Source organism: Bos mutus, chromosome 13, assembly GCF_027580195.1.
Source record: "Bos mutus isolate GX-2022 chromosome 13, NWIPB_WYAK_1.1, whole genome shotgun sequence".
NCBI classification, from domain to species: domain Eukaryota; kingdom Metazoa; phylum Chordata; class Mammalia; order Artiodactyla; family Bovidae; genus Bos; species Bos mutus.
In genome coordinates, this window is record NC_091629.1 from 12,760,021 (window position 1) to 12,785,687 (window position 25,667).

The window sequence follows — 25,667 nt, forward strand, 5'->3', positions numbered from 1 at the left end:
CTTAAGAGAAAATCCTCATGACACTTTCTCAGATATCCTTTCTCCTCATTGTGGTATATTTTTTCTTTTTTTGTCTGCCCTTCATGATACATTTTCTTTGGGGGAGAATGGGCAGTATTTTTGCCCCTTGTAGCTGGGACTTTGGAAGCTCAGTTTTGATCTGTAACCTGGGGACACTGGAGTGCCTAGTCTGCAGTGCTAGGATTGAGTTAGAGCCCTGGGCTTGCTGCAGGGACCAGGCTGCTCTGTCTGGGTTTCTGACCCTGCTCTGCGATTCTCCCACCATCATCTCAGAGCCTCAGACCACAGAGCCCTGGCATGCATCCTGATTTCACGGCAGCTCAGAGGTTTCTGGAACAGGCTTCCTAAGTCTTAGGCTTGAACTAGAGCCCCTCACCCAGTAAGGCTGGGCCCCCACCCAGGTTAGCAGGCAGCACTGCAAACTCAAGCCCAGCACTTGCTTTTGGCCTTTCTGTTTTTTTTTTTTTCTTGTGTGTGTGGGCTTCCCCCTGTCCTGCCTCCCTCAACCCCCACTGCCCAAAAATACTTCCCAGACCTGGATTCCAAAAAATCTTACTTCTGGAACCTAGTCGCTGGTCAGGCATGCACCATATTCTCTAAGTGTCATTCTCCTCATTGGGAAATTACATTGGTTTCCGGTTGTTGATACTTCCTCTCTGCAGAGTGGAAGTGCTTGTAGAGGAGAGGGTTTTTCTCAGCTCCCGGGCTTTCCTTCCAAATGGAGCGACTCCCCACTAAGCGTCACACCTGCCTCCCTCCACCTCTGCTCCACTGCCCTCGTTCCCCTCCGCTGGGTTCAAGGGGTGAGCCTCCTGCTGCTGAGCGATGGAGACAGGTTGATGCCTTTTCCTGCCCCGTCTGGAGCCAGAATGACACAGTGAGCAAGATTCTACTCTGTCCTCCTGCCCTGAGTGTTGGAGCGGTAGACTCTGCCCTCTGTGAGAGGAGGAGGAAGAATGTGGGGACACACAGCAACAAGAGTCTGGGAAACCAAAATGTGCTAGTGGACAGACTATCTCCAGGAAATGCTGTACCTTGCAAGTACGTGTCACCAATCAGCATCTAAGCTTCCAAATGGTGTGAAAAAGGAGTTATGACCGGGTGCACGATTCACAGTGCCCACAGGATAGATCAGTTGCTCAGAGAAATGCAACTATTCCCATAACTAGGGGAGTACCCTGGCAGTCCAGTGGTTAGGATTCTGCACTTTTGCTGCTGAGGATGTGGGGTCAATCCCTGGTTGGGAAACCAAGATCCTGCAAGCCTCTGATAAGATACTGGGCAGTCATGAGTTAGAGATTTTACACCTTGAAAGTGCTTGTAAGGTGGCTTCTCTTACTAATTTAACAGAGATCCACGAAGGCTTGGTGACTAAGCCAAATAAACCACCAAGCTAAGCACAGAGGTGGCGTCCTGCTGGGTAAGGTAGGGGGCCTGGTGAGGACACGCTGGTGTGGAAAGAGCAGCCAGAGCCTCCTGTCCAGACGCCCACAGAGGGGACAAGGAGAATCGACTGTTTGAGACACTGGCCTTGCTGCTGGACCAGAGGAGCAACGCTGAGGTTGCAGCGGTGCTAACAGCGCCCTCTGCAGGTGAGGGTGTCACGGGTTGTGAACCAGTCTCACCGTGGGTGGCTCCTCCTTTAAAGTCTTCTTTGAACTCTTGACCCTCTTGATCTTAGAAGGTGATGAACCGACGGAGGAAGAACGTGGCCTCAGAGTACTTACACCTGCACTCTTAGTCTGTGAGGGCCACTGGGATGAAGGGATCTCTTTCCCCTTGGTGCTTCTGGGGCTCTGGCACAGAAGAAGAACCATTCTGTTATTAACCATAATGTCATTCTCATTATTCCTGTTTCAGATTCACCTCCCTCTCTTTTGCTCCCTTGCCCTCCTCTCTTGAGCTAGAACCACAGGGTGGAAGTCTTCAGTCCCAAGGGGCCTAGATCTATTTTTGCTCCCAGTGCCACCATCCCTTATCCCCCAAGCCCAAACCCTGACTGATTTAGTCTGCGGGTGGGGCCTGTTTTTCCATCCCTCCCACTGATGCTCAAGTACTGAGACAAACATACCAACAGACCATTGATTTCTGAAAGTTCCTGGGGAGGTGGGATCTTTGTGGGGTGGGATGAGGTGGTAGCTTGAGGAGTGTTTCATATTCCTAAGAAGGCAGTGGGGGCAGGACTGGCAGGTGGAAGCGATGGGACAGGCATCGGAAGGGCCAGGGCACCAAGCCTGGGGGTCAGGACACCAGCGATGCCTCCCGCTCTCACTCTGCCCTTACTGCTCTAACCCCCCAGGTCCTCGTCTCCTACTCACATGCCTTGCCTCACTTTTAAGCATTTTCTCCTTCAAACTCAGATGCAAGAAAGTGAAAAGCCTCTGGATGGTGTGTATAGGTTCTTCAACTCAGATGCCCAAATATGAGTGAACAGAATAAAAGCAAAGAAATAAACTTAAATGCCAACCTTGGCAACTATGGCGTCATACTTTCTTCTCATTTCAAGGTCCTCTTTCTGCTTATTAACCTGTGAAATTAAAGACCCGTGTCATTTGTTATCATTGGCAAAGATGAAAAAAGAGAATTTGCGGTAAACCTTCCTTAAGCAATGAAAGAGTAGCATTTTAAACCATTTTGCTGCCCAAACTATTATGGGAATATAAGTCACCATATTGAATATAAATAAATTAGGAGAGAAAATAAATTCGCTCCCAGAAGAAAAAGTACTTTGTAATAGAGCTTATAGGAAAACATGTAATTGTTTGCTTATGTGTTTTTATTAACATTACTGTGTGCCAGGCACTGCACTGTGTTGCTATTCAGCCACACTGTATTAGGCTCTTAGAACAAATAATACAGAGGAGGCTTGCTGGCTACAGTCCAGGGGATTCTCAAAGAGTCAGACACAAATGAAGCGACTTAGCATACACACAAACCCTGCCTTCAAGCATTTAGGTTCTAGCAGAAAATGAGTTTCTAAAATGCTTCAATTAAAAAAAAATTATATATACCAAAAATGTATGCAGTGCAAATATAAGTTAGAAGTAAAATTAATATGACCATCCGACTTGAGAAAGAGAACAACAGCCATAGTGTTAAAGCTCCCTGTGTAACTGTCATGATCCTATAACCAACTCCAAACCAGGAAACCACTATTCTGAATTTTGTGCTTAGAATTCCCTTTTATTTTCTTGATTAATGTTTTGTCAGGTTTATAGACATCACTTCATCCTATTGGTATCCTTAAACAATATACACATTTAGTTTTGCTTACTTTTAAACTTTTTCAAAAAATCATAATTTATGTGTTCTCCCTTAATGTGTTCACTTCATAGTTTCTGAGATTAACCCATGTTGATACTGGAAGCAGTTTATTCATATTTGCTGCTGTATACTATTCAAGAGTACGAGTACAGCATAATGTATTTATCCATTCCCTGTCAATGAACATTTGGGAAATCTCAGTTTCTTCTTTTCTATATAATATGGCTTTAAATATTCTTGAACCTGTTCCCCTAGGCACGTGTGCTAGGATCTCCTTGGTGATGTTATATGCCTAGGAACAGAACTTTGGGGCATATGTTAAGAGAATGATCAGCTTCAGCAGATAACCCAAATTTGTTTTCCAAAGTTTCTGCAACAACATACATATTCCCCAGCAGTTTATGAGAATTCTTTACATACTTAACAACATTTGGTACTGTTATATTATTCATGAAACCAAGTACATTTTCAGTCAGTGTTCATTGGTCACTGGGTTTCTTCTTTGGTGAAGGGCCTGTTAAAAACTTCAGCCCAGATTTCTATTGGGTGGTCTTTTCCTTATTGATTTCAAGGAGTTATTCACATATTCTTGAAAACAGCTTTGTGAATACATAAATGGTGTGAATATTTTTGCAAATTTGTGGCTAGATCTTTAAATTTTCTTTGAGACGTCTTCTGATGAAAAGGGGCCCTTAATTCTCATGGGGTCGATTTTTTTTTAATTAATCAATTTATTTGGCTGCACCAGGTCTTAATAGGGGCACATGAGATCTTTAGTTGTGGCATGTAGGGTCTAGTTCCCTGATTAGGGGTTGAACTCGGGTCCCTGCATTGGAAGTGTGGAGTCCTAGCCACTGGACCACCAGGGAAGTCCCTGAAACTTTTAATTTTCCATTTACACCTTGTTTATTTTGTGTCTTGTTTAGGCAATAATTTCTACTTTGAGATTACACAATTTTCCTCTAAAATTAAAAGAAAATTTCCCTTTATATTTGAATCCTTAATTCATACAAAATGGATATGCATGGTATGAGGTAGGGAGCCAATTTTATTTTAGGCAACTGTTTAATCAATTGTCAAGCATCTTTAGTGAAAATTCAACCCTATTTGCATTGATCTGCGGTACTGACAGATACTATTTATGCATGTCTGGTTCTGCTACTGGGTTCTCAATTTCCTCCCAAAGCTCTGTCCATGTCCCAGGACCATGACGTCTTAATTACCTTAAATTTATATTAATAACTCACAGAAGTCTCTCCCTACTCCATCATGTCATTATTTCATCTTGTTTCTTAGCTATTCTTGACCCTTGTTCTTCCCTATTAATTTCATTGTTTAAAATTGTATTTGTTATTTATTTTTGGCTATGCTAGGTCTTCATTGCTGCTTGAGGGCTTTCTCTAGTTGCGGCAAGTAGGAGCTAGCTGCAGTGCGTGGGTTTCTCTTGTGGTGGCTTCTCTTGTTGCAGAGTTCCGGCTCTAGGTGCGCAGGCTTCAGCAGTTGCAGCTCCTGGGCTCTCGAGTTGTGGTGCATGGGCCTAGTTGCTACATGGCATGTAGGACCTTCCTGGACCAGAGATTGAACCTATGTCCCCTGCATTGGCAGGTCGGGGAAGTCCCTTCCATACTAATTTTAAAATAGGCCTGTCAATTCCATGAAAAGCCTTCTAGTAATTTTGGCTGGAATTTTATTGCATATAGAGATCAGTTTGGCAAAAACTATTGCTAAGATAATCCAACTCTGTAGCTCACCTTTTCTGTTTTCTTTCAATATTTGGAAGAACAAAAGTTTTTAATTTTGATAAAATGCAGCTTACAGTATTTAAAGAAATCTCTGCCAAATTTGATATCACTAAGAGAAGGCAATGGCACCCCACTCCAGTACTCTTGCCTGGAAAATCCCATGGACGGAGGAGCCTGGTAGGCTGCAGTCCATGGGGTCGCTAAGAGTCAGACACGACTGAGCAACTTCACTTTCACTTTCCACTTTCATGCATTGGAGAAGGAAATGGCAACCCACTTCAGTGTTCTTGCCTGGAGAATCCCAGGGACGGGGGAGCCTGGTGGGCTGCCATCTATGGGGTCGCACAGAGTCGGACACGACTGAAGCGACTTAGGAGGACTTAGGAGGAGGAGGAGGAAGATCCCTACTTGGCCTTGTTCTATTAATTTGTGGCTTTAACTATTACATTTATGCTCATGAATCATCTCAAGTAGATTTTTATATGAGATGTGAGGCAAGCATTAAGGTTCATTTTTTACCTAGAAGTATCCAATTATACCGGCATCACTTGTTGAAAAGATTATCCTTTCCTGCTTGAATTGTCTTGGTACTTTTGTTAGATATCAGTTCATCATATAGGACCCAAAGAGTCTATTTCTTGGCTTTCTATTCTATTCCATCAATCTATATGTTTATCTATATACTAGTAGTATGTTATCTTGACTAGTGTGTCTTTACAGTAAGTCTTAAAATCAGGTTATGGGAGTTCTTTCTCTAGCTGTGCTCTTTTTCAAAATCATTTTAGCTAACCAAGGTCTGTGAATTTCCATATACATTTTTCGGGAGATTGTTGATTTAAAAAAAAAAAAGGCCTACTGGGATTTTGATTAGGCTTGTATATACAAACCAATTCAGAGATAAGTTAAACAACATGGATCTTCTGAATCATGAACATGGTATGTTTCTCCATCTATTTAAGTCTTTAACTTCAGTATTTCATATGGTTTTGTACATAATTAATAAAATTTATCCATAACTATTTCATATTTTTATGTTATTGTAAATCGAGTTTTTTAAAGTTTCAGTTTTTGATTGTTCTTTCCTAGTATATAGAAACACATTATTTTGATCTTTGCATTCTTGCTAAATTCACTTTATAATTTTAGTAGGTTTTTGTAGATTCCTTAGGACTTCCTATATAAATTATTGTGGTTATCTGGGAATAAAAACAGTTGTACTTTTTCCTTTCCAATCTGTATGCCATTTATTTCTTTTTCTTGAATATTGTACTAGCTAGGACCTAAATAACAATGTCTAATGGAAGTTATAAGAACAGAGTCTTGTCTCATTTCTCACCTTAGACTTAAAACATTGCCTTTCATGAAATATACTAACAGTTATGTTTCATAGGTATTCATGATCAGCTTTAGAAGGTTTCCTTCTATTCCCAGTTTGCTGAGAGCTTTTATCATAAATGTATATTGGACTTTCTCAAATGCTTTATATATATATATTTGCCCTCTGGCTCCAACATTTTCCATTTTTACCATATGCAAAATACATTCATCCTCATTCAAGGCCGCAAAAAATCTCATCCTCTGAGAGCATCTGCTTGAGGTCAAGATCTCATTAAATAAATTAGGTTCAAGTGCAGATGAAGCTCCTTGAGTAACTTTATCTTGATCAGAAGACCCAGCAATTAAAGAGACAAGTTATCTGACCCCACAATCAACACACCATGGTGGGACATAAGATAACCACTAAAGATCCTCCCCTTGGGTCAAGGACTCATCTATTTCCATTGGAAATCTGTGATGGCTCCTAGGCACAGAAAATCAAACATGTATTTTATGAGTAAATGATTGGGTTACCAAAACATGACTTTTCCAGCTTAATGGCCAAACACTGGCATGTTACATGTAACAGACAGATTTGAAGCATGTCTCAGAGGGAACTTGGGCAACAAGGAACCGAGTATGAGATCAAGGCCACTGCAGAGATAAGTCAGTGCTGTGCCCTGACATCATAATTCCTTTCTATCTGAAGTCTGGATGGTTTCCTAGAAATAAGGTGCACTGAGATGAAACAGATGGAAAATTAGTTAAGGGTAAGAGTTCAATTATGGTAGTTTTCTGATAGGGACCTTTTTTTGTTAGCTTCAGGATAAATGAAAATTCAATATACAAAATCTACATATAAAAATCAGTAGCATTTCTATTCATGAACAACGAATTATCTGTGAGAGTAAAAAGAAAGGCATCTCATTTATAATATCACCAAAGGCAGTACAATATTTAGGAATAAATGTAACCAAGGGAGTGAAAGCTTACAAGACATTGATGAAAGAAATCAAAGAGCATACAAGTAAAGGGAAAAAAACTTCATGTTCATGGACTATAAGAATTAATGTTGTTAAAATGTCCATACTACTCAAAGCCATCTACATATTCAATATAATCTCTATTAAGATTTCAACGGCACTTTTCACATAAGTATAAAAAACAATCATAAAATTTATATGGAGCCACAAAGTACCCCCCAAATCAAAGCAATCCTAAGAAAGAAGAGCAAATCTAGAGGAATTATACCTCCTGATTTCAAACTATATTATAAAGCTATAGAGTCAAAACAGTATGGTAGTAGGATTAAAAACAGAGACAGAATGGAACAGAATCAAGAATATGGTCAACTAATACTTGATGAGGCAGCCAAGAAATTCCATGGAGAAAAGGCAATCTCTTCAATAAATGGTGCTGGGAAAATTGAATAGTCACATATAAAAGGATAGAACTAGACTTCTATCTTATACCACTCACAAAATTAACCCAGAATGGATGAAGACTTAAATGTAAGACAGGAAAACATAAAACTAGAAGAAAATATAGGGGAAAAGCTTCTTGCCATAGCTCTTGGCAATGGTGTTTTTTAAAATATGACTTCTAAAGCACAAGTGAAAAAATAAGCAATTTGGGACTACATTGAACTAAAAAACTTCTGCGCAGCAAAAGAAACAACCAACAAAATGAAAAGGCAAACTACAGAATGGGAGAAAATATATCAAATCATATATGTGACAAGAAGTTAATATTCACCATATAAAATGATCTCATACAACTCAATAGCAAAAACCCAAATAATCTAATTAAAAAATGGGCAGAAGATCTGGGTAGATATTTTTCCAAAGAAGATATTCAGATAGTCAACAGATACATGAAAAGGTGCTCAGCATCAATCATCAAGAAAATATGAATTGAAACCACAATGAGAGATCATCTCCCTCTTATTAGAATGGTTGTCACCAAAAAGACAAGAGATAGCAAGTGTTGGCAAGGATGTGGAGAAAAGGGAACTCTTGTGCACTTGTTGGTGGAATTTAAATTACTGCAGCTGCTATGTGAAACAATACAGAGGTGTTTCTCAAAAAAATTAAAAATAGAACTACCATATGATCCAGCATTTCCACTTCTGTATATTTATCCAGAGGAATCAAAACACTATCTTAAAAAGATATATGCAGTCCACGTTCACTGTTATTTACAATAGCCAAGACACAGAAGCAACCTAAGAGTCTGTCAATGGATGAACAGATAAAGAAGATACGGTATATTTACATAACAGAATATTATGCTGCCATAAAAAGAAAGCAATCTTGCCATTTGAGACACTATGGCTGGACCTGGAGGGGATTTTTCTGAGTGAAATAAATCAGAGAGAGAAAGACAAATACTGCATGATCTCACTTATATGTGGAACCTTAAAAAACATAGATAATAACAACAAAAAAAGCCAAACTCATAGAGAGAACAGATTGGTGGTTGCCTGAGGTGGAGGGGAAAATGAGTGAAGGAGCTCAAAAGGTGCAAACTTCCAGTTATAAGATAAATAAGTCCTGGGGATGTAATGTACAGCATGGTGATTCTAGTTAACAATACTATGTTGTATATTTGAAAGTTGCTAAGAGAATAAATTAAGTTCTCATCACAAGAAAAAAAATGGTATAAGTTTATGTGATGATGGATATTAACTAAATAGACTTCTGGTGCTGATGATTTTACAATATATGCATATATCAAATCATTATGCTGTATTCCTGAAACCAGTATTATGTTAAATGGCAATTATATCTCTATTGGAACAAAACAAGGATAAATAAAAACCACAGAGCACAGGAATCATAGAAAGATTCAAAACTATTTCATATTCTTCTTCTAAAGCTAATCCAAGGGTACATCATCCATACTTTATTGCTTACCTATACTTACCGATCCTGCCTTTTTACTACAAGCTCCTTGACTTTTAAACTAGGCTCTTAAAAGGTCAGAACATACACTGTATTGAAAACAGTAACAGACCAGGGAGGGTGAAAGTCTTTTAATTTTTGCATAGTGACTCTGGTCAACTCTACCTTCTCCCACTCCTCCATCTGGCCCCCGTTGCAAATCTCCATTTCTGGGGGAGTGGGGTGGGGGAAGCATGGTAGCAACAAAGTTCAGATAGCCACAAAGCCAGTCTCCCTCCAAGTGAATAACAGAATCCCTTGGTGCGGGGGAGGGAGCGTCAAATAGTGACCTTGCTGGGCCCAAAGGTACGCCATGGAAACCCAATCATGAGAAGTGCACTCACTCTACTGAAAAAAATGACCCTCCAGAGACCAGTTGTGAACATGCTGGAGGTTCGTGTGCTGTCCTGAGGTTTGCAGTGCAAGATCTTGCTGCTTGGCAACAAGCATGGTGCTCAACTTCTAAACTTGTAAACAACAAAATAAAACAGTTGGTTCCCCCGTGGGCAATATAATAGCACTGGTTAACCACTTACAGTTCAAATAAAGAGGCAAAATAATTCACAAACTGTTGGGTCTGTTCCTAGCATAGGCATGAACTCACTGATGAAGTAGTTCAGTTTCGTTTCTACTTCTCCTAACAGACTGACAGTTTAACATTTGCTTCTCATTTTCCATTTTAATGACAATGTACACATTTAGTTGGTTGTTTTCAGAAGCAACTCTGGGACTTGGGGTGGGGCGAATGACAGAAGAAGAAGAGGGTGAGACAGAAATTGACCAAGTATATTCAATTCATGAAGATGATTTTTATATACCAGGTATTTAAAAGCAAAGAGTTCACACTTCTATATTTTAAATGGATAAGCAACAAGGACCTACTGTAGAGCACATGGAACTCTGCTCAATGTTATATGGCAGCCTGGATGGAAGGAGGTTTCGGGGGAGAAAGGGTACAGGTATATGTAGGGCTGAGTCCCTTTGCTGTTCTCCTGAAACTATCACAGCATTATTTGTTAATCGGCTATACCCCAAAACAAAATAAAAATTTTAGAAAAACAGCAAAGAGTCCAAACCAACACACTTGTTAACACATGGTTTCTGTAGATTACTAGCCATAATTATTTTTTTCCTTGCCTGCATTCCCAAGTTGGTTTCATAGAAGGCTTTATTGTAATCCCAGAGCATTGTTTTGCATTAATTTCTATGACAAGGCACCCCAAACACATGGTGCTGAGAGCAACAAAACAGAGTTAGGGGAACAGTCATGACTTGGCACAAAGTGTGACAAGCTGTAGAAAAGGGAACGTTTCAATATCTGAAGTGGCGCTGATTTCCTATGAACAACCTTTTCTCTTCTAAACAGTATCATATTCTTTTCAAGCACATTTAGAACGCAAGTCAAGCTGTGTTTTATTTCTGATTATAATAAACACAGTCAGTTTACTGTAACAAAGGCAGAGTAGTGGTGATCAGTCTGAAAGCCAGAGTAAGACACCATAAGCTGGGGGGGGCGGTGAGGTGGGGGAGCCTGGGGTGGGGGTGGGCAGTCAACTGATAAAATAAAAGACCAGCCGTCTGGAAAGTTCTCTTAAAAGAACATAAAAAGGCAGTGTTTTCTTATGAGACAAACACAGAATGCCAAAATATCTGGCTGGGCTGTTTTTTGTTGTCGCTTATGGCAATTTGTAACTAAAAATAGCAAATCCTTCAAAATATTGGGCTCTCATATTTGTTTTTTTAATCCCTAAAATAAATACAAAAATTCTGTACACTGCTTTAAATTGTAATACTGTTTCCTGTATAAGACTCTTCTACATAGTAAGCATATTTATTATAACACTATTGCAATTGTTTTCTACAAAACAATCATTAAAAATGTTTATAACTATGCATGCATTTAGACTGTTGATAAAAGTGAAATAAAATGTTCACAGCAAACAGTTAAAAATAAAGTTTATAAAACTTTCATGATCAAATTCCTGGTTTCAAATTTATTAAGAAATAATGTAAATCCCCTTACCATATCTTGAACTAATGATTTTTCAAGCTCAAGCTCACTTATTAATCTGTCTCTGCCATCAATTAGCTGAAAGAGAAGAATATTACATTCTGATTAAAGATAACAAAACATCTGAGATTCCCCTTTCAAATTTAGTGAAAGATCTTGATTCCAAACGTGAGAAAAATGGATCCCAATATGATCAAAGCAAAAATTAAATGGCCACAGATTACCATGTAATAATAACATACTATTATATAATTATTTCTTAACTATATAAGCAGGCAAAACACAGACAGAGAATGCCAGTTCATTTATTTACAACCTTTCTCACCCTACTCCCCCCGCAAAATGTGACATCAATATATAATAAAGTAAGTCTGTCTATCAAAAAGAACAATTTTGCTTTACCCTTTATATGAACCATTTCTCTTATTTTAGGTTTTGGTGTTGTATTTATATACATATCAAGCCATATTCATATCAATTGAAAACAACCATCAAAGTATATACTGTAAGGCCTTTGGACCAACTTGACTTGCCTCAGTATTTTATATGACAGTGTGTGTGCGCTATATAACACTGACAAAATTCAACCTTTCATTCTGACATCCATTCAATTCAAGTAATTCATATATTCACTAATCTAATAAACATGTATGGAACACCTTTGAGATGCCAGACATTTTGTTAGGCTGTGGAGGTACAGAAGTGAAGTAGAACAATTCCCTTCCCTAAAGTACCTACAGTATGCTAGGAGAACAATGTGAAAAAATGACTGTAATATGTAAGAAAAAAGTTAATACATAAACTCTTCAGAGTCAAAAAGCCTAAACATCCACATAACTTGGTAATCCTGTAATTACAAACAGATAAGTTCTCCCTGGTGTTAATGGCACAGAAGGGCTATTTGACAAAGGTCTTGAAGGATCTGTAGAAGTTCAACAAGTTGGAGAAAGAAAAAGGCCAAGAAAATGGTAATAAAGACAGCAAAGTAACCACAGCGAAGCCTGAAGTAATGTAGGAACCAGGGAAGGTTTGGTGTTTGTGGACCCAGGGTGCATACAGACAAGAATATCGGAAATGAAGGGAGACAGAAATTCAGGGTGATATTACGAGGGGCCTAACCTTGATTAGGAAGGGAGGGCAGACTGGCGTAACGTACAGAATGAGAGTTGGTTCAAAAGAGAGCTCTGCTGCTTATGCTGTGTGGGTAAAGTAATTCTATGCTTCAGGTCTTTTTTCTTGCTTTTATGTAATTCTATGCTTCAAGTCTGTTTTCTCATCTAAAAATTAAGATAATAACACCTACTTAGAAGAGCTCTTCTGGAAAGAATTTGAGACAGCAAATGTGAAAGGGCCTAGTGGCTCCCAGCACATCAAAATCATGTAGAACACTTTGAGACAGTCTGATGTTATGTTGAAGACAACAGGAAAGCAAGCACTGAAGGTTGTAGCATGTAGGTGAGACTGGGGTGTTAGATAACCATGGAGGCAGTGTGGAAGCTAGACTTGAAGGAGAAGAGAGTGGAGATAGGAAAATGAAGTAGGAGTCTATACAGATGAGCAAACGATGGGGTCGCAACCAACTCTGTGACAACGCTGTTGTAGAGAAAAGGGACAAGAGGTAAATTTTGGAAAGAAAGTCTCTAGACCTAGTGACCAACAGTTTTAAGGTACAAAGGACAGAGTGGATGGAAATTACCTGGCAGTCCAGTGGTTAAGACTTGGCCCTTGGGTTCAAACCCTGGTCAGGAAAGTAGGATCCCTCCCACAAGTCGCACAGAGCAGCCAAAAAAAAAAATGAAGAAGAAGAAAGCAGAGAAGGACCCTTGATCTGTCAGTGGGTCCTCTGGGACAGATGTCAATGTAATTCATTTAAGTGGGAAGCACAGCTGAGTCCAGATTTGAGGAGTAAGGAGATCAAGTTTTGACACTGACTTTGATGAACATGTAAGGATTATTTTTTTCCAGCAGACATTTTTGAGGGCTCATATAAAAGTAATAAAGAATAAGACGTAGTTCTTGACCTCAAGGATTGAGGGCAAGATGAATCTCACTGTGAACTTATCAACAGCAGCAGTGTGAAGAAGAGGCCAGTAGATACATAGACAAGTTTACTTTAGTTGACATTTGAAGAGTGAATGGTAATGGCTTCAGGGGTAACCAGAGTCAAGGAACACCACCCAGAATGATGGCTTGGCTGTGTATACAGGCTAGTGGGGGATGCTTAGAGGCATGAGAGAGGGAGAAAGAGAGAGAGTTTGACCGATGAAGAAAGGTCTCAGAAGAGAAGGAAGGAGAAGATGGAGTCAGGCAAGTAAGTGGAAGGATGGGTCAGGGCAAAGAGGAAGGTCCCCTCTTCCGATGAGAAGGAATAGAGGTTAGGCTAAGTGACAAGGTGAGCAAGAGAGTGCAAAGGTGAAAAAGTCCACATGTCTACTGTTTCTCTGTGAATTAGAGAATAGCATAGATGAATGGAACTAGGAAAAGTAGCAATGATGGGAAGAGAGGCACTGGGTGGTTAGAAAGGGTGCTGGTTACAGATATGAATGACTATATATAAAATGGATAGATAACTAGGTCCTACTGAATAGCACGGGAAACTATATTCCATATCCTGCAATAAACCACAATGGAAAAGAATATGAAAAAGAATATATATAGGTATAGATGAATCACTTTGCTGTAGAGCAGAAACTAATATAACATTGCAATCCAACTGTACTTGAATAAATTAATAAAATGTGTTTTTGTCAAAGGGTGCTAATTAGATCCAAGTAAAAGGAAGAGTAGGAGGAGGGAGCAGTGAGTTAAAAATCTGAGTTAAAAATCCCATAACCATCGTGCAATGTCACCTAAAGGCAAGGATCTGTTTGTCTCCAATGGCAGGGTTGGGGAAAGTTGGGTCTGGGTACATGAGAGCCTCAGAAGGGGAGGTGGTGGTAGTGTTGAAGATGTGAAAGGCTGAACAGCAGGTTTAGAGAAAGTAAAGGAATGAGAAATGGAAGGAAAGGAAAAGATTTTTTGTTGAGTCATTATACCTTGGTCTGAAAAGAAGTGTCATTAAGTTTCCAACAGGCATCAATAACTGGCAAACACCAAAGCCACTGGCCCCAAGCCTTCCTGCCTCCTTGGGTCTCTTATCAGTGATCTCTTCTCTCTATTGTATTTTTACCCACTCATTCTTCTTCCCACTGATGTCATTTAAAAATGCTCTAGCTTCATCTTCAAAAAAATTCCTTCCTTAACCCCACATCCCCCTCCAACCACTCTCTGACCTCTCTTTGGCCATCCACAATCAAACTTCTAGAAAGGTGCCCATGCACACTGTCTCCACGTCTGCATTCACTCCATTCCTCAGTTACTACCATGTTCCAGTAAAATGACCTCATTAATTACCAGGGTAACTGGAAAGGACCCTGATGCTGGGAAAGATTTAAGGCAGGAGAAGGGGACGACAGAGAACGAGATGGTTGGATGGCATCACTGACTCAATGGACATGAGTTTGAGCAAACTCTGGGAGTTGGCGATGGACAGGGAGGCCTGGCGTGCTGCAGTTCGTGGGGTTGTAAAGAGTTGGACACAACTGAGTGACTGAACGGAACTGAATTACCAGGGTTTTAATTGCCAAAGCTAATTGTCCAATCCTTCGTTTCTAGTCTTTTGCACACCTGGCCTCTGGGAAGTGCTGGAATGGATCCTCTCTTCTTGAGCCTTTTGCTTTGTTGTTGTTGTTCAGTCGCTAAGTTGTGTCCAGCTCTTTGCAACCCCCATGGACTGCAGCAGGCCAGGCTTCCCTGTCCTTCACTATCTCCCAGAGTTTACTTAGTTTGCTCAAACTCATGTCCACCAACTCCAACCATCTCATTCTCTGCCACCCTCTTCTCCTCCTGCCCTCAATCTTTCCCATCATCAGAGTCTTTTCCAATGAGTTGGCTCTTCACATCAGGTGGCCAAAGTATTGGCGCTTCAACTTCAGCATCAGTCCTTGCAATGAATATTCAGAGTTGATTTCCTTTAGGATTGACTGGTTGGATCTCCTTGCAGCCCAAGGGACTCTCAAGCCTCTTGCTTGGTTTCTGTGAAATCCACTCTCTGCTGCTCTACCACTGTACTCATTTTCATCTGAGTGTCAGCCGTCCACTTCTCTTCCTTTATCTCTCCCACTTTCAATCTTATCAAAGACCATGGCTTTTATTGCCTAATCATCTCTTGAATTCATCTACCCCCTTCTTCATCCCCGTGTCACTGTCTTCTTCCTGTTTCAGGACTTTCTATTAAGTTATCCCGGTTTATACAAGAAATCTTTTAATTGGTGTCTCTCTGGCCCTGGGTTTTCCTTTCCTCCATTCGTCCTTTCTCTGAAACACGAATCCCATCCTGCCTGAGTGTCCAAGATGCCCCTTTCACTCAGGAGGCAACTCACACTCCCCCCGAAATGCATAACAATCCTCAGCCACGTGCCCTGCTTCTAGCCACCCCTGTTCCCACACATCCTCCAGCCGTAATCAGTCACGTACCCATCCCATACACATGTTCTGGCTCTTCCCACTACTCTCCCTTTCATCCTTTCCTGGAAAACTCTAACCTTTCTTCTGAGGGCCAGTTTGGTGCCCTTCCTCTGAACTTCCCTGATCTCTTATGACCCAGGCTGGCTGTGCCCCCAACTATCCCTATAGCAACCAACACTGCCCTGTATCCTGACACTGCCACACCTGGGATATAATCTCTGACTGCTGGTCTGTCCCCTCTCAGAAGGAAATTCATCTTGTAGCCACAGCTGAAACAGATTCAGCTGTCACTCAACTACTAACATTTAAACATAAAAGCTGCTGAATCTTAACAGTGTTTCAGTCCTATTTTCAACTCATTTTTAATTGTATCCAGGGATGAAAGGCTTCCCGGGTAGCTCAGTGGTAAAAGAATCTGCCTGCCAAGCAGGAGGCACAGGAGATGCCAGTTTGATCCTTGGGTTGGGAAGATTTCCTGGAGGAGGAAATGGCAATCCACTCTAGTATTATTGTCTGGAAAACCCCATGGACATAGGAGCTTGGTGGGCTACAGTCCATGGAGTCACAAAGAGTCAGACACGCCTGTAAGCAGAGAGAGGGCTGTACAGGCGAACATCTAGCTTATCCAAAGCCTTCTGAGCTGCTCCTTTACACTCTTCTGGTTTCTGTTTACTCCTTCCTCACACCCCAGACACCCCCTCTTCCTGTACTCACACAAATCTCACCACGTGGTCTCACTAGATCCCACCTCCTGCTCCAGCCACACCAGAGTTCCACGGGGGTAACTTACACTTTACGCATTCATAATCTGTATGCAGCCTTCCACCCTCCTGCATGTATGCATGCTAAGTTACTTCAGTCGTGTCCAACTCTTTGCAACCCCAAGGACTGTAGCCTATCAGGCTCCTCTGTCCATGGGATTCTCCAGGCAAGATTACTGGAGTGAGTAGCCATTCTCTTCTCCAGGGAATCTTCCTGACTCAGGGATCAAACCCAGGTCTCCTGCATTGCGGGCAGATTCTTTACCGTGTGAACCACCAGGGAAACCCTAAACACCTGGAATCAGTTCAAGAGAAGGAGTAGGAGATAGGTCTGGAAAAATTTGTGAAGTATTTCTAGAACCTTCCAGGTCAATTTTCAGTTCAGTCACTCAGGCATGTCCAACTCTTAGGGACCTCATGGACTGCAGCATGCCAGGCTTCCCTGTCCATCACCAACTCCCGGAGCACGCTCAAACTCATGTCCATCGAGTCAGTGATGCCATCCAACCATCTCATCCTCTCGTCCCCTTCTCCTCCCGCCTTCAATCTTTCCCAGCACCAGGGTCTTTTCCATTGAGTCAGTTCTTCGCATCATGTGGCCAAAGTATTGGAGTTTTAGCTTCAGCATCAGTCCTTCCAATGAATATTCAGGACTGATTTCCTTTAGGATTGACTGGTTGGATCTCCTTGCAGTCCAAGGGACTCTCAAGAGTCTTCTCCAACACCACAGTTCAAAAGCATCAATTCTTTGATGCTCACCTATCTTTATTGTCCAACTCTCACATTCATACGAGACTCTTCCCTGGTGGCTCAGACGGTAAAGCATCTGCCTACAATGTGGGAAACCCGGGTTCGATCCCTGGGTTGGGAAGATCCTCTGGAGAAGGAAATGGCAACCCACTCCAATACTCTTGCCTGGAAAATCCCATGGACGGAGAGCGTGGTAGGCTACAGTCCATGGGGTCACAAAGAGTCGGACATAACTGAGCGACCTCACTTTCTTTCTTTCTTTCACATTCATACATGACTACTGGAAAAACCACAGCTTTGACTAGATGGACCTTTGTCGGCAAAATAATGTCTCTGCTTTTTAATATGCTGTCTAGGTTGGTCATAGCTTTTCTTTCAAGGAGCAAGCTTCTTTTAATTTCATGGCTCCAGTCACCATCTGCAGTGATTTTGGAGCCCAAGAAAATAAAGCTTCTCAGTTTTCATTGTTTACCATGTACATATGTCTATTACAGCACCATCACACTCCCTATGGTTATCGTCTCTCTCTAGACTTGATCTCTTTCACAACAAGCCCGTGTGTGTGTGTTTGTGTGTATGTGTATGTGTGTATAAAATTTCTGCATCTCAGCAGTGCCTGGCACTAAAAGGCATCTAATGAACATTGCTGAATCAATTGATTTGATGAAGGATATTGGAAACAAACCAGTAAATATTAGCTCTCATTTTGGTCAGCAACTGCTGGTCTGCTTTCCAATTGACAAAGCTTTTGATGTACATTATCTCATTCTATCCACACAGTAAGTCTGTGAGACTCAGGAAGAAGGAGAATGAGAAACTGGTCCAAGTAACTACAGTTGTCATAAATGGAACAGAGACCCAAGGGTCTAGATTTTTCCTGCTCAAAACCAAATCATATAATATCATATATGAAATGAATTGCCAGTCCAGGTTCGATGCATGATACAGGATGCTTGGGGCTGGTGCACTGGGATGACCCAGAGAGATGGTACGAGGAGGGAGGTGGGAGGGGGGTTCAAGATGGGGAACACGTGTATACCCGTGGCGGATTCATGTTGATGTATGGCAAAACCAATACAATATTGTAAAGTAATTACCCAATTAAAATAAATAAATTTATAATTAAAAAAAACAAATCATGTCTACATTCAACATCTGTGTGGAGGCCTAGTGTATGTAAAGAAAAAAAAAGAAGAGAGACAGGAAAAAAAATATGATCAAACAAACTACAGATTTGCTATATTTGTCTAGAACAAAATTGTCAAATAAAAATATGTGTCATATATATAACTGAATTTTAAACAGCTTTCTTAAAAAGGTAAAAATAGGTGATATTAACTTTAATAATATATTTTATTTATACCAATAGCTATGCAAAATAGCTTAAATATATAATAATCAATATTAAAAATCATTAGCAAAATATTTCACATTCCTTACAGCACCTAAGTCTTTGAAATCCAGTGTGTATTTTTCACTTAGAGCACATCTCAATTTGAAGGCTAAAATTTTCGGGCAGATACTTGATCTGCATTTAGATTTCATAAAATTTACAAATAGAAATGTACATTCACATGCTCAGATTATTCAAAATATACATAAAAGTTTTTCACTAACTGAAACAAATATCAGTATTTTATATTGAAATTTAAAAATTAAAAGTAAACATAATTTAAAATTCATTTTCTCAGTTGCACTAGACATAGGCTTTCAATAGCCACACGTGGCTAACGCTGGGCAGTGCAGCTCTAGAGAATGAAGGCAGCATTTAATATAACCAGCCACTCCGTGAGGCTGTTTCTTTCTAATTGATGCCTCAATGGTGAGACTTTTTTAAAATTTCCTTGAACTTTTCCCAGAGAAGAGTAGGCTTGTTTGACTCATCTTTACCAGTGACAGCACAGACTGAGACCCTGGAGAAATATTTACATAAACTGAGATGATGCCCTTGGAGGTTATTAAGTAAAACTAGAAAGCTGAGATTTCATTTTTAGCCTTAAAAGTTGATGCCAAGAAGGTTAAACTGGTCTCTTCTTATACTCTCATTATCTCTGTAAGAATGACACTCCTACCCTCACCATTGAAAACAGGCTCAAGCACCAGAAAATGACTTTATGTTGTGAAAACCTGTGATGGATTCAGTGATCATAGGAAACATCTCCCAACTCTGACCCATTACAGTGTGCATTTCTTTAGAAAATAGTTCTTGGGACTTCTCTGGCAGCCCAGTGATTAAGACTCCACACTGCCAATCCAGGGAGCTCAAATTCGAACCCTGGTAGGGGAACTAAGATATCTCATGCTGTGTGGCCAAAAAATAAAAATCAGTTCTTGGAAGCAATTTTATCTAAAACCGAAGAATAGGACTTCCCTAGTGGTTGAGTGGTTAAGACTCCACCCTTCCCCTGCAGGGGTGTGAGTTTAATCCTTGGTCTGAGGACTAAGATCCTGTATGTGCACAGCACCACCAAAAGTAAATAAGTACATAAATAAAATTTAAAAAAGTTTTTTTAATGAAAAATAAAACTTAAGAATACCAGAAGTGCAAAATCTAGGTTGAAATCTGAATCTTAAGCTTTATGAGCTCTGGCTATGAGGCCAGCATGACTGAGGAACTCAATTTTTAATTTTATCTAACTTTAATTTTCATTTAAAAATTGATACTCAATTCAGTTTGTGGAAAACTTTATTTGGAATAATTTGAGGATGTAAATTCACATTTTTATCTGTAAATTTTATGAACTCTATCTAGATATACATTCTTATTCTATGAAATCACTCAAAGAATATTTTTAAATGTACCAGTGCTCAGCACTGGGAAAAGATCAGAGACCAGTGCTGTCTTTGGGTTATAGGGCCTTTGGCAGTGCAAACTGACCATCACAGAAGAGGGTTTTGAGAGCTGAGAAAGCTGAAAGCAGGAGCCCCTAACCTGGGTGTGGAGGGCAGGAATTGCCGTGGTTCTGTGACATCGGATGCCCCAGGAAATCTTGATCTTTATGATATCAAAAGCATTCCCTGCTCTAAATACAGATTTTCTGCAAAATACAAACCCAGTTCATTCACATACAGAGAAATGGAAATAAAACAACATCTGGTATGAAAATAGGCTGCCCATTCCTAATATCATTTTTCCACAAGCATATCTTTGGACTCCCTGTGTCATATGATTTTTCAATTCCTTACAGTCAACAAGGTAGACACTCAGTTACGCCAAATAAAAGAAAACATTAGTTCATTTTCAAGATGAAATCCTTTCTCATTACTAGAGAAATCATCCCAAACAACACTAAATACAGGAATCGACTTTTCTCGACATCACAAGACAAGGCGGGGGCATAGTGTTATTTCATTAATTATGCTGATATTCCCATTGAAAAGAGTCATTCATCAATGTAAAAAAGTTACAGTACCTTTTGAATAGTTTTATGATCCTTTTCTGCCATCTCTTTCAGACTTATAATTTCATCTTCTGTAAACAAAAGGAGAGAGAGGCCAACCATGAAATTACAAGCTTATGGCCCTGTATTCAATCTGCCTGCTTCAGGGCAGGCTATACACCGCTGGCAGGCATGGTGGACGCAAGTCCTAGCAGGACTATGACCTTCACAACTGCCCTTGACATTCACAGCCTTCTTCCTGCTGTTCAGACGGCTGGTCAGATAGGGATTAAGAACTAAGTTCAAGATCCAAGTGTGGCTGAAGGCTGAAAGCTTTTCATCGAGTCTAGCAAGGGACATTTTTGCTGTTAGTCGCAGCCAATACAAACTGCTTTAGCAGGTGGCACTTTATGGACTGGGTAAGAACTACCAAAACCTGGAGACGCATTATTACACCACATCAGGAGAGAAATGACGCTACACTGGCATGGTACAACTTACATCCAAGAAACACTGCCCCATATCTGATTTTATTAATGTTTTGCTACAAACTCTATATTGCCTACTCAAAGGGCAAAACTTCAATGTTTCACTACAAACTTTATATTGCCTACTCAAGGGCAACCATAAATACAATGATAGCAGTGCCTGTAAATGCTTTAAAGCAATCCAACTTCAATGATTTAAATGCAATGTTTACCAATGTTTATGGTATGTAAGAAGGGGGTATAGGGCCAACAAATGGAAATTTATACTTAAAATCTGTGCCAAAAATTGAAGATAAAGTAGTAAGTAGGAGCATATTTTCCTGAAGGGCCAATTCTGTTTCTTCACAAAGCACACTTCAGTATATATGCTCAAATATGAAAATGTTAGAAATTTTAGGTTTTAGATAAAGCACATGAAATTTGTTTAATAGTTATAATATTTCTAAGTGATATTGAGCACTAATGAGCACATTTTTCAAAGGCCAATGCTTGGATTTGAAAACAGCCACCCTGAGTTAAAAAGGCACGGCCAGGGGAGTATGACCAATTTCTGTCCCAAGAAAAGAATGAAAATTAGAAGTGGCTAACAAGCTGATATTTTAAATGTAAATATGGTTTGGTAACAAACACATGTTTGAAAAAGACAAGCGCGGCCATGAATTTTATAAACATGCCCAATGTATAGAGTTTTCTCAAAAACGACTCTAAAATGTTACCTAATACTGAATTTTCTTTTACATTGAGCTGGATTTCTTCTTCGAGTTCTGAAATGACTTGAAGCAGTCTCTCATTTTCCGTTTTGAACTCCAAATTTTCCTTTTCTAGAGTTGTTCTCAGAGGGCTGCTCTCTTTGGTAAAAGAATCCTAAAAGAGGGAGAATTCCATATTTCTAAGCAGGGAGCCAAGGATTTAAATATGCAAGACGAGACAATACAGATACAGAAGAGCTATCATATAATTTTCTGAATTCTATTACACACTTATAATATGAATAGTAAAAAGGGAAGGAGAGTAAAATAGAGCTTGCTGGAAGAAAGGCTGCAGTACCTTCTGTACAAAGACCACAGCACATGGGGACAGTTTATTGACAGGAATAATGCATATCATACTGTTTGTGTGCCCTCATCATTCAGGTCAATTCATCATGGAGGCTGCGTCCGGGGAGGCAGCTGGGGCCCCTCCACCCACACTTCCCTCTGTGTGCGTCTGAAGTGCTGCCGTAACCAGGCAGGCTGGGGAGCCCGCGGACCGGCAGCAGCGCCGGGGAGAGGGGGTGCGGGCGGGGGCGGGGGCGGGGGGCAGAGTGCACGGCTAAGGAGGGGGGCTTGTTGCCTTTGTGGCATTTTCCAGTGTCAGCGCTGCCAGTGTCAAGAGGAGCACACCGCATGTCAAAGTGGTGACGTTTCCAGGCTGGGAGCCGCATGGAGCCCATCAGGCACACGGATATCCACACAGTTGGGTTTTCTGCTTGGTGGAGGAGCCACCCAGAGGCAATTCATATTCTGAACATTAACGTGGCTTTGCATGCCTGTCACACTGGGACTGTGCAGGCGTTGAATGCTATTGAAGACTTCGGTTTAAATCTCTATGCAAACAGTGATTACCTTGTAAGAAGGTTTCAGGATAACTTACAACAAAAGACTTTAAAGTTATAGTTTTGGTAAAGCAAACTCATTTACATTTTTATTATGTGCGTCTTTTGTTTAAATCTTGCCATGTCCATTACGGGAGACGCTTTTTCTTACGCAATAGAAGCTTATTGGGACAGCGACTCTTCTTTTCTTCTTCTCGTCTGTTTTCAAAGCTATTGAAAACATCTGACTATACTTGCTTATGGCTGTCTAGATTTTACTTGCTGCACTTCTTTTTAAAATTAAGATGTAATGAGTTGGAGAAGCTGATGCAGAACCTTGTATTTCATGACGGTAAAATATTAAACTGATTATGCAATCTCAAACTAGTAAAGAACATGCTTGAAAGTCATTGTATTATTACATTAAAAGAGACAGAAGTATTTATATGCCTTTGTTCAAAATCAATATGGACACTAGAAATACTTTTAAACTTTAACTTTCAGATGAATTATAAGCTATTCTTTTAGTAGCAATCCCATGATTGCAAATACATAAGAATAAAATCTTCTCTTAAAAACAAAATCATTCCTCCCAAAAGTCATTCCTCCCAATATAACTAGTGTCCTTTTGAAAGTACACTTTTATTTAACCTTAGAGATAACTGAAAGTAAATTATCAAAAAAAAAGGTTTCCTCCGTGGTCATTATAATGGTTCAAAAGAAAAATATGTAGCTATTATGTTTTATAGTACATGAATAAACTCTTGAAAAACAACAAGGGACTTTTTAATGAAGTCAGTTATACCAGACTTAATATTTATAATGATGACATTAAATTTTGCACTAAGCCCATTTGTGAATCTTCATGATTTTGATTCACCATTCCACTTAAATTATTTAAGCCCAATTCATTCTTAACTCATGAGACCTAACAAATTTAATAACTAATAACAGTATTTTCTTAATAAGAAAGAATCCCAGTCATTATTTTCTTGTCCCACATGGTTCAACTTGAGAACATCAACCAATGAATTTCTAGACTGAAAAAGCTTTTTAAAAAGCAAACAGCGTTTGCCTTAATTGGCTTAAATGTACATTTCCTAACAGTGGCAGAAAATGAACATCCATTGTGGATTACATGAGCATCCATTATAATAAACTAAACGAGAACTATTTGAATAATCAGATGAAGTGTAAAATTTACAAGAGGTGGCAGCTAGCACCTAAATGGGTTTTCTAAAAATCTCCCAGAAAAGCAGGAAAACAAGGCTACACTTGCAGCTCAAGGGTTTCCTCCCTCCCACAAATCCATGGACAGCCCCAGTTCCTGAGAGGTCAACCTTTAGCTCTGTCCCCACCATCTGTCAGCTGCAGGAACTGCAAGTAATTAACTATTCAGATTCCCACAGCAACGAGGACACTCATTAGCAAAATGAACAAAGGGATAGTTCTGGGCGGCTGCGGTCATCTGTTACACTCTGAGTGGCAGGTTTTGTGGTGGTGTTTCTCCTACCATCTGCCCACACCACTAGCTTGGGCTCACTGAAACCACGAGACTTCTTTAAAACAAGCTGTGTTAATAAACCGAAGTTAAGAAGGATGGAGATCATTAAAAGGCGGTTAACTAGTTAAAGCTATTTAAAGCTACATTATTGCCCAAGACAGCCTGCAGTGCGATCCACGGTCACTCTGGGATTTAAAATTTATAAAGGAACTTGTCAAGTTAGAGTTCTTCTATCATGCAGTGGACGCTAGGACTTCCAAGTGCCGGCTTACATGCTATTTCTCTTGTGAACAGCCACAGGATGTGCAGTATTCCTGTCCGAGGCCTCAGAATCCCAAACAGTAGTGAAAGAACCATTTCTGGAAATGGGTGTTCTCCAGAGCCTCACTACTCCAAACGTGGTCCAAGGACCAGGAGCCTCGGCATCACCTGGGAGCTTTTTGAAAATGCAGAATCTCCGGCCCCAATTCAGACCTGTCTGAATCTATATCTTAACAGGAGCTGCAGGTGACCCATACGCACAAAAAGTCAATAAAGGCTGAGAAGCACTGTTTGGGGCACCGCAGGTGCCTTCCCAGCAGTCTCCCTTTTGCCACACTGGCGTCTCAATCCGGCAGGCTCCGCGTACAGTGCTTGGACATCTCAATTTGATGCTGGGGGTGGGGGGTCGGGGTTTCTGCTGCATGCCCATGCTGTGTGACAGTCACAGAGACGAGCAGGTGCTTTCCCAGTGAGTGACAGCCAAGAAAGTGGCCCACTGGGGCAGTGCAGCCCTGCAGAGCTGCCGCTCTTGAATGACGGCTCTGTTTCAAAACTGTCAGCAACAAACAGTCATGTTTATGTGTTGGTGGTGGCGGGGGTGGGTAGGCATGATAGTTGCAGAGCTCATGCATGTTGGGGTAAGAAAGAAAAGTGAAGTCTTTTCGAAACAACTCTAACTGCAGTTGAAGCACACAGGCGTGTGCGTGGGTACACAGACACACTACCCTGAGCAGCTAGCTCCTTTAGCAATTCTTGAGTGGATTTATCAGCATATAGCACGGCAAGCTGAAAACTATAGCAGAGTACCATTAACTCATTGAGGCGGTTCACAGAGCCTGAAAAGACACTCAGCCCTTGAATGTGTTTGTGTGTGTTAGTCACTCAGGCATGTCTGATGCTTTTTGGCCCCGTGGACTGTGGCCTGCCAGCCTCCTCCATCCATGGTATTTTCCAGGCAAGAATACTGGAGTGGATTGCGATTTCCTTCTCCAGGGGATCTTCCCAACCCAGAGACTGAACGTGGGTTTCCTGCATTGCAGGCAGACTCTTTACCATCTGAGACACCAAGTGAAGCCCTCTTGGGGAAAACTCAACATTAAGGGTGTTCTGACCTGGAGAGATGAGGCTTCTGTAACTTGACGAGATT

General features: G+C 40.6%; 1 protein-coding gene across 1 annotated transcript in view; it reads right to left on the reverse strand.

The window, feature by feature from the left end:
* Positions 1–25,667, reverse strand: part of C13H10orf67 (chromosome 13 C10orf67 homolog) — a 100,128-nt gene that overhangs the window by 34,630 nt on the left and 39,831 nt on the right. Inside the window, exons 8-12 of the mRNA XM_070382151.1 lie at positions 21,899–22,046; positions 20,728–20,786; positions 11,310–11,375; positions 2,489–2,548; positions 1,647–1,817 (exon numbers count right to left, since the gene is read on the reverse strand). Coding sequence (XP_070238252.1) covers positions 1,647–1,817; positions 2,489–2,548; positions 11,310–11,375; positions 20,728–20,786; positions 21,899–22,046 — 504 coding nt within the window. The remainder of the gene's footprint in view (positions 1–1,646; positions 1,818–2,488; positions 2,549–11,309; positions 11,376–20,727; positions 20,787–21,898; positions 22,047–25,667) is intronic.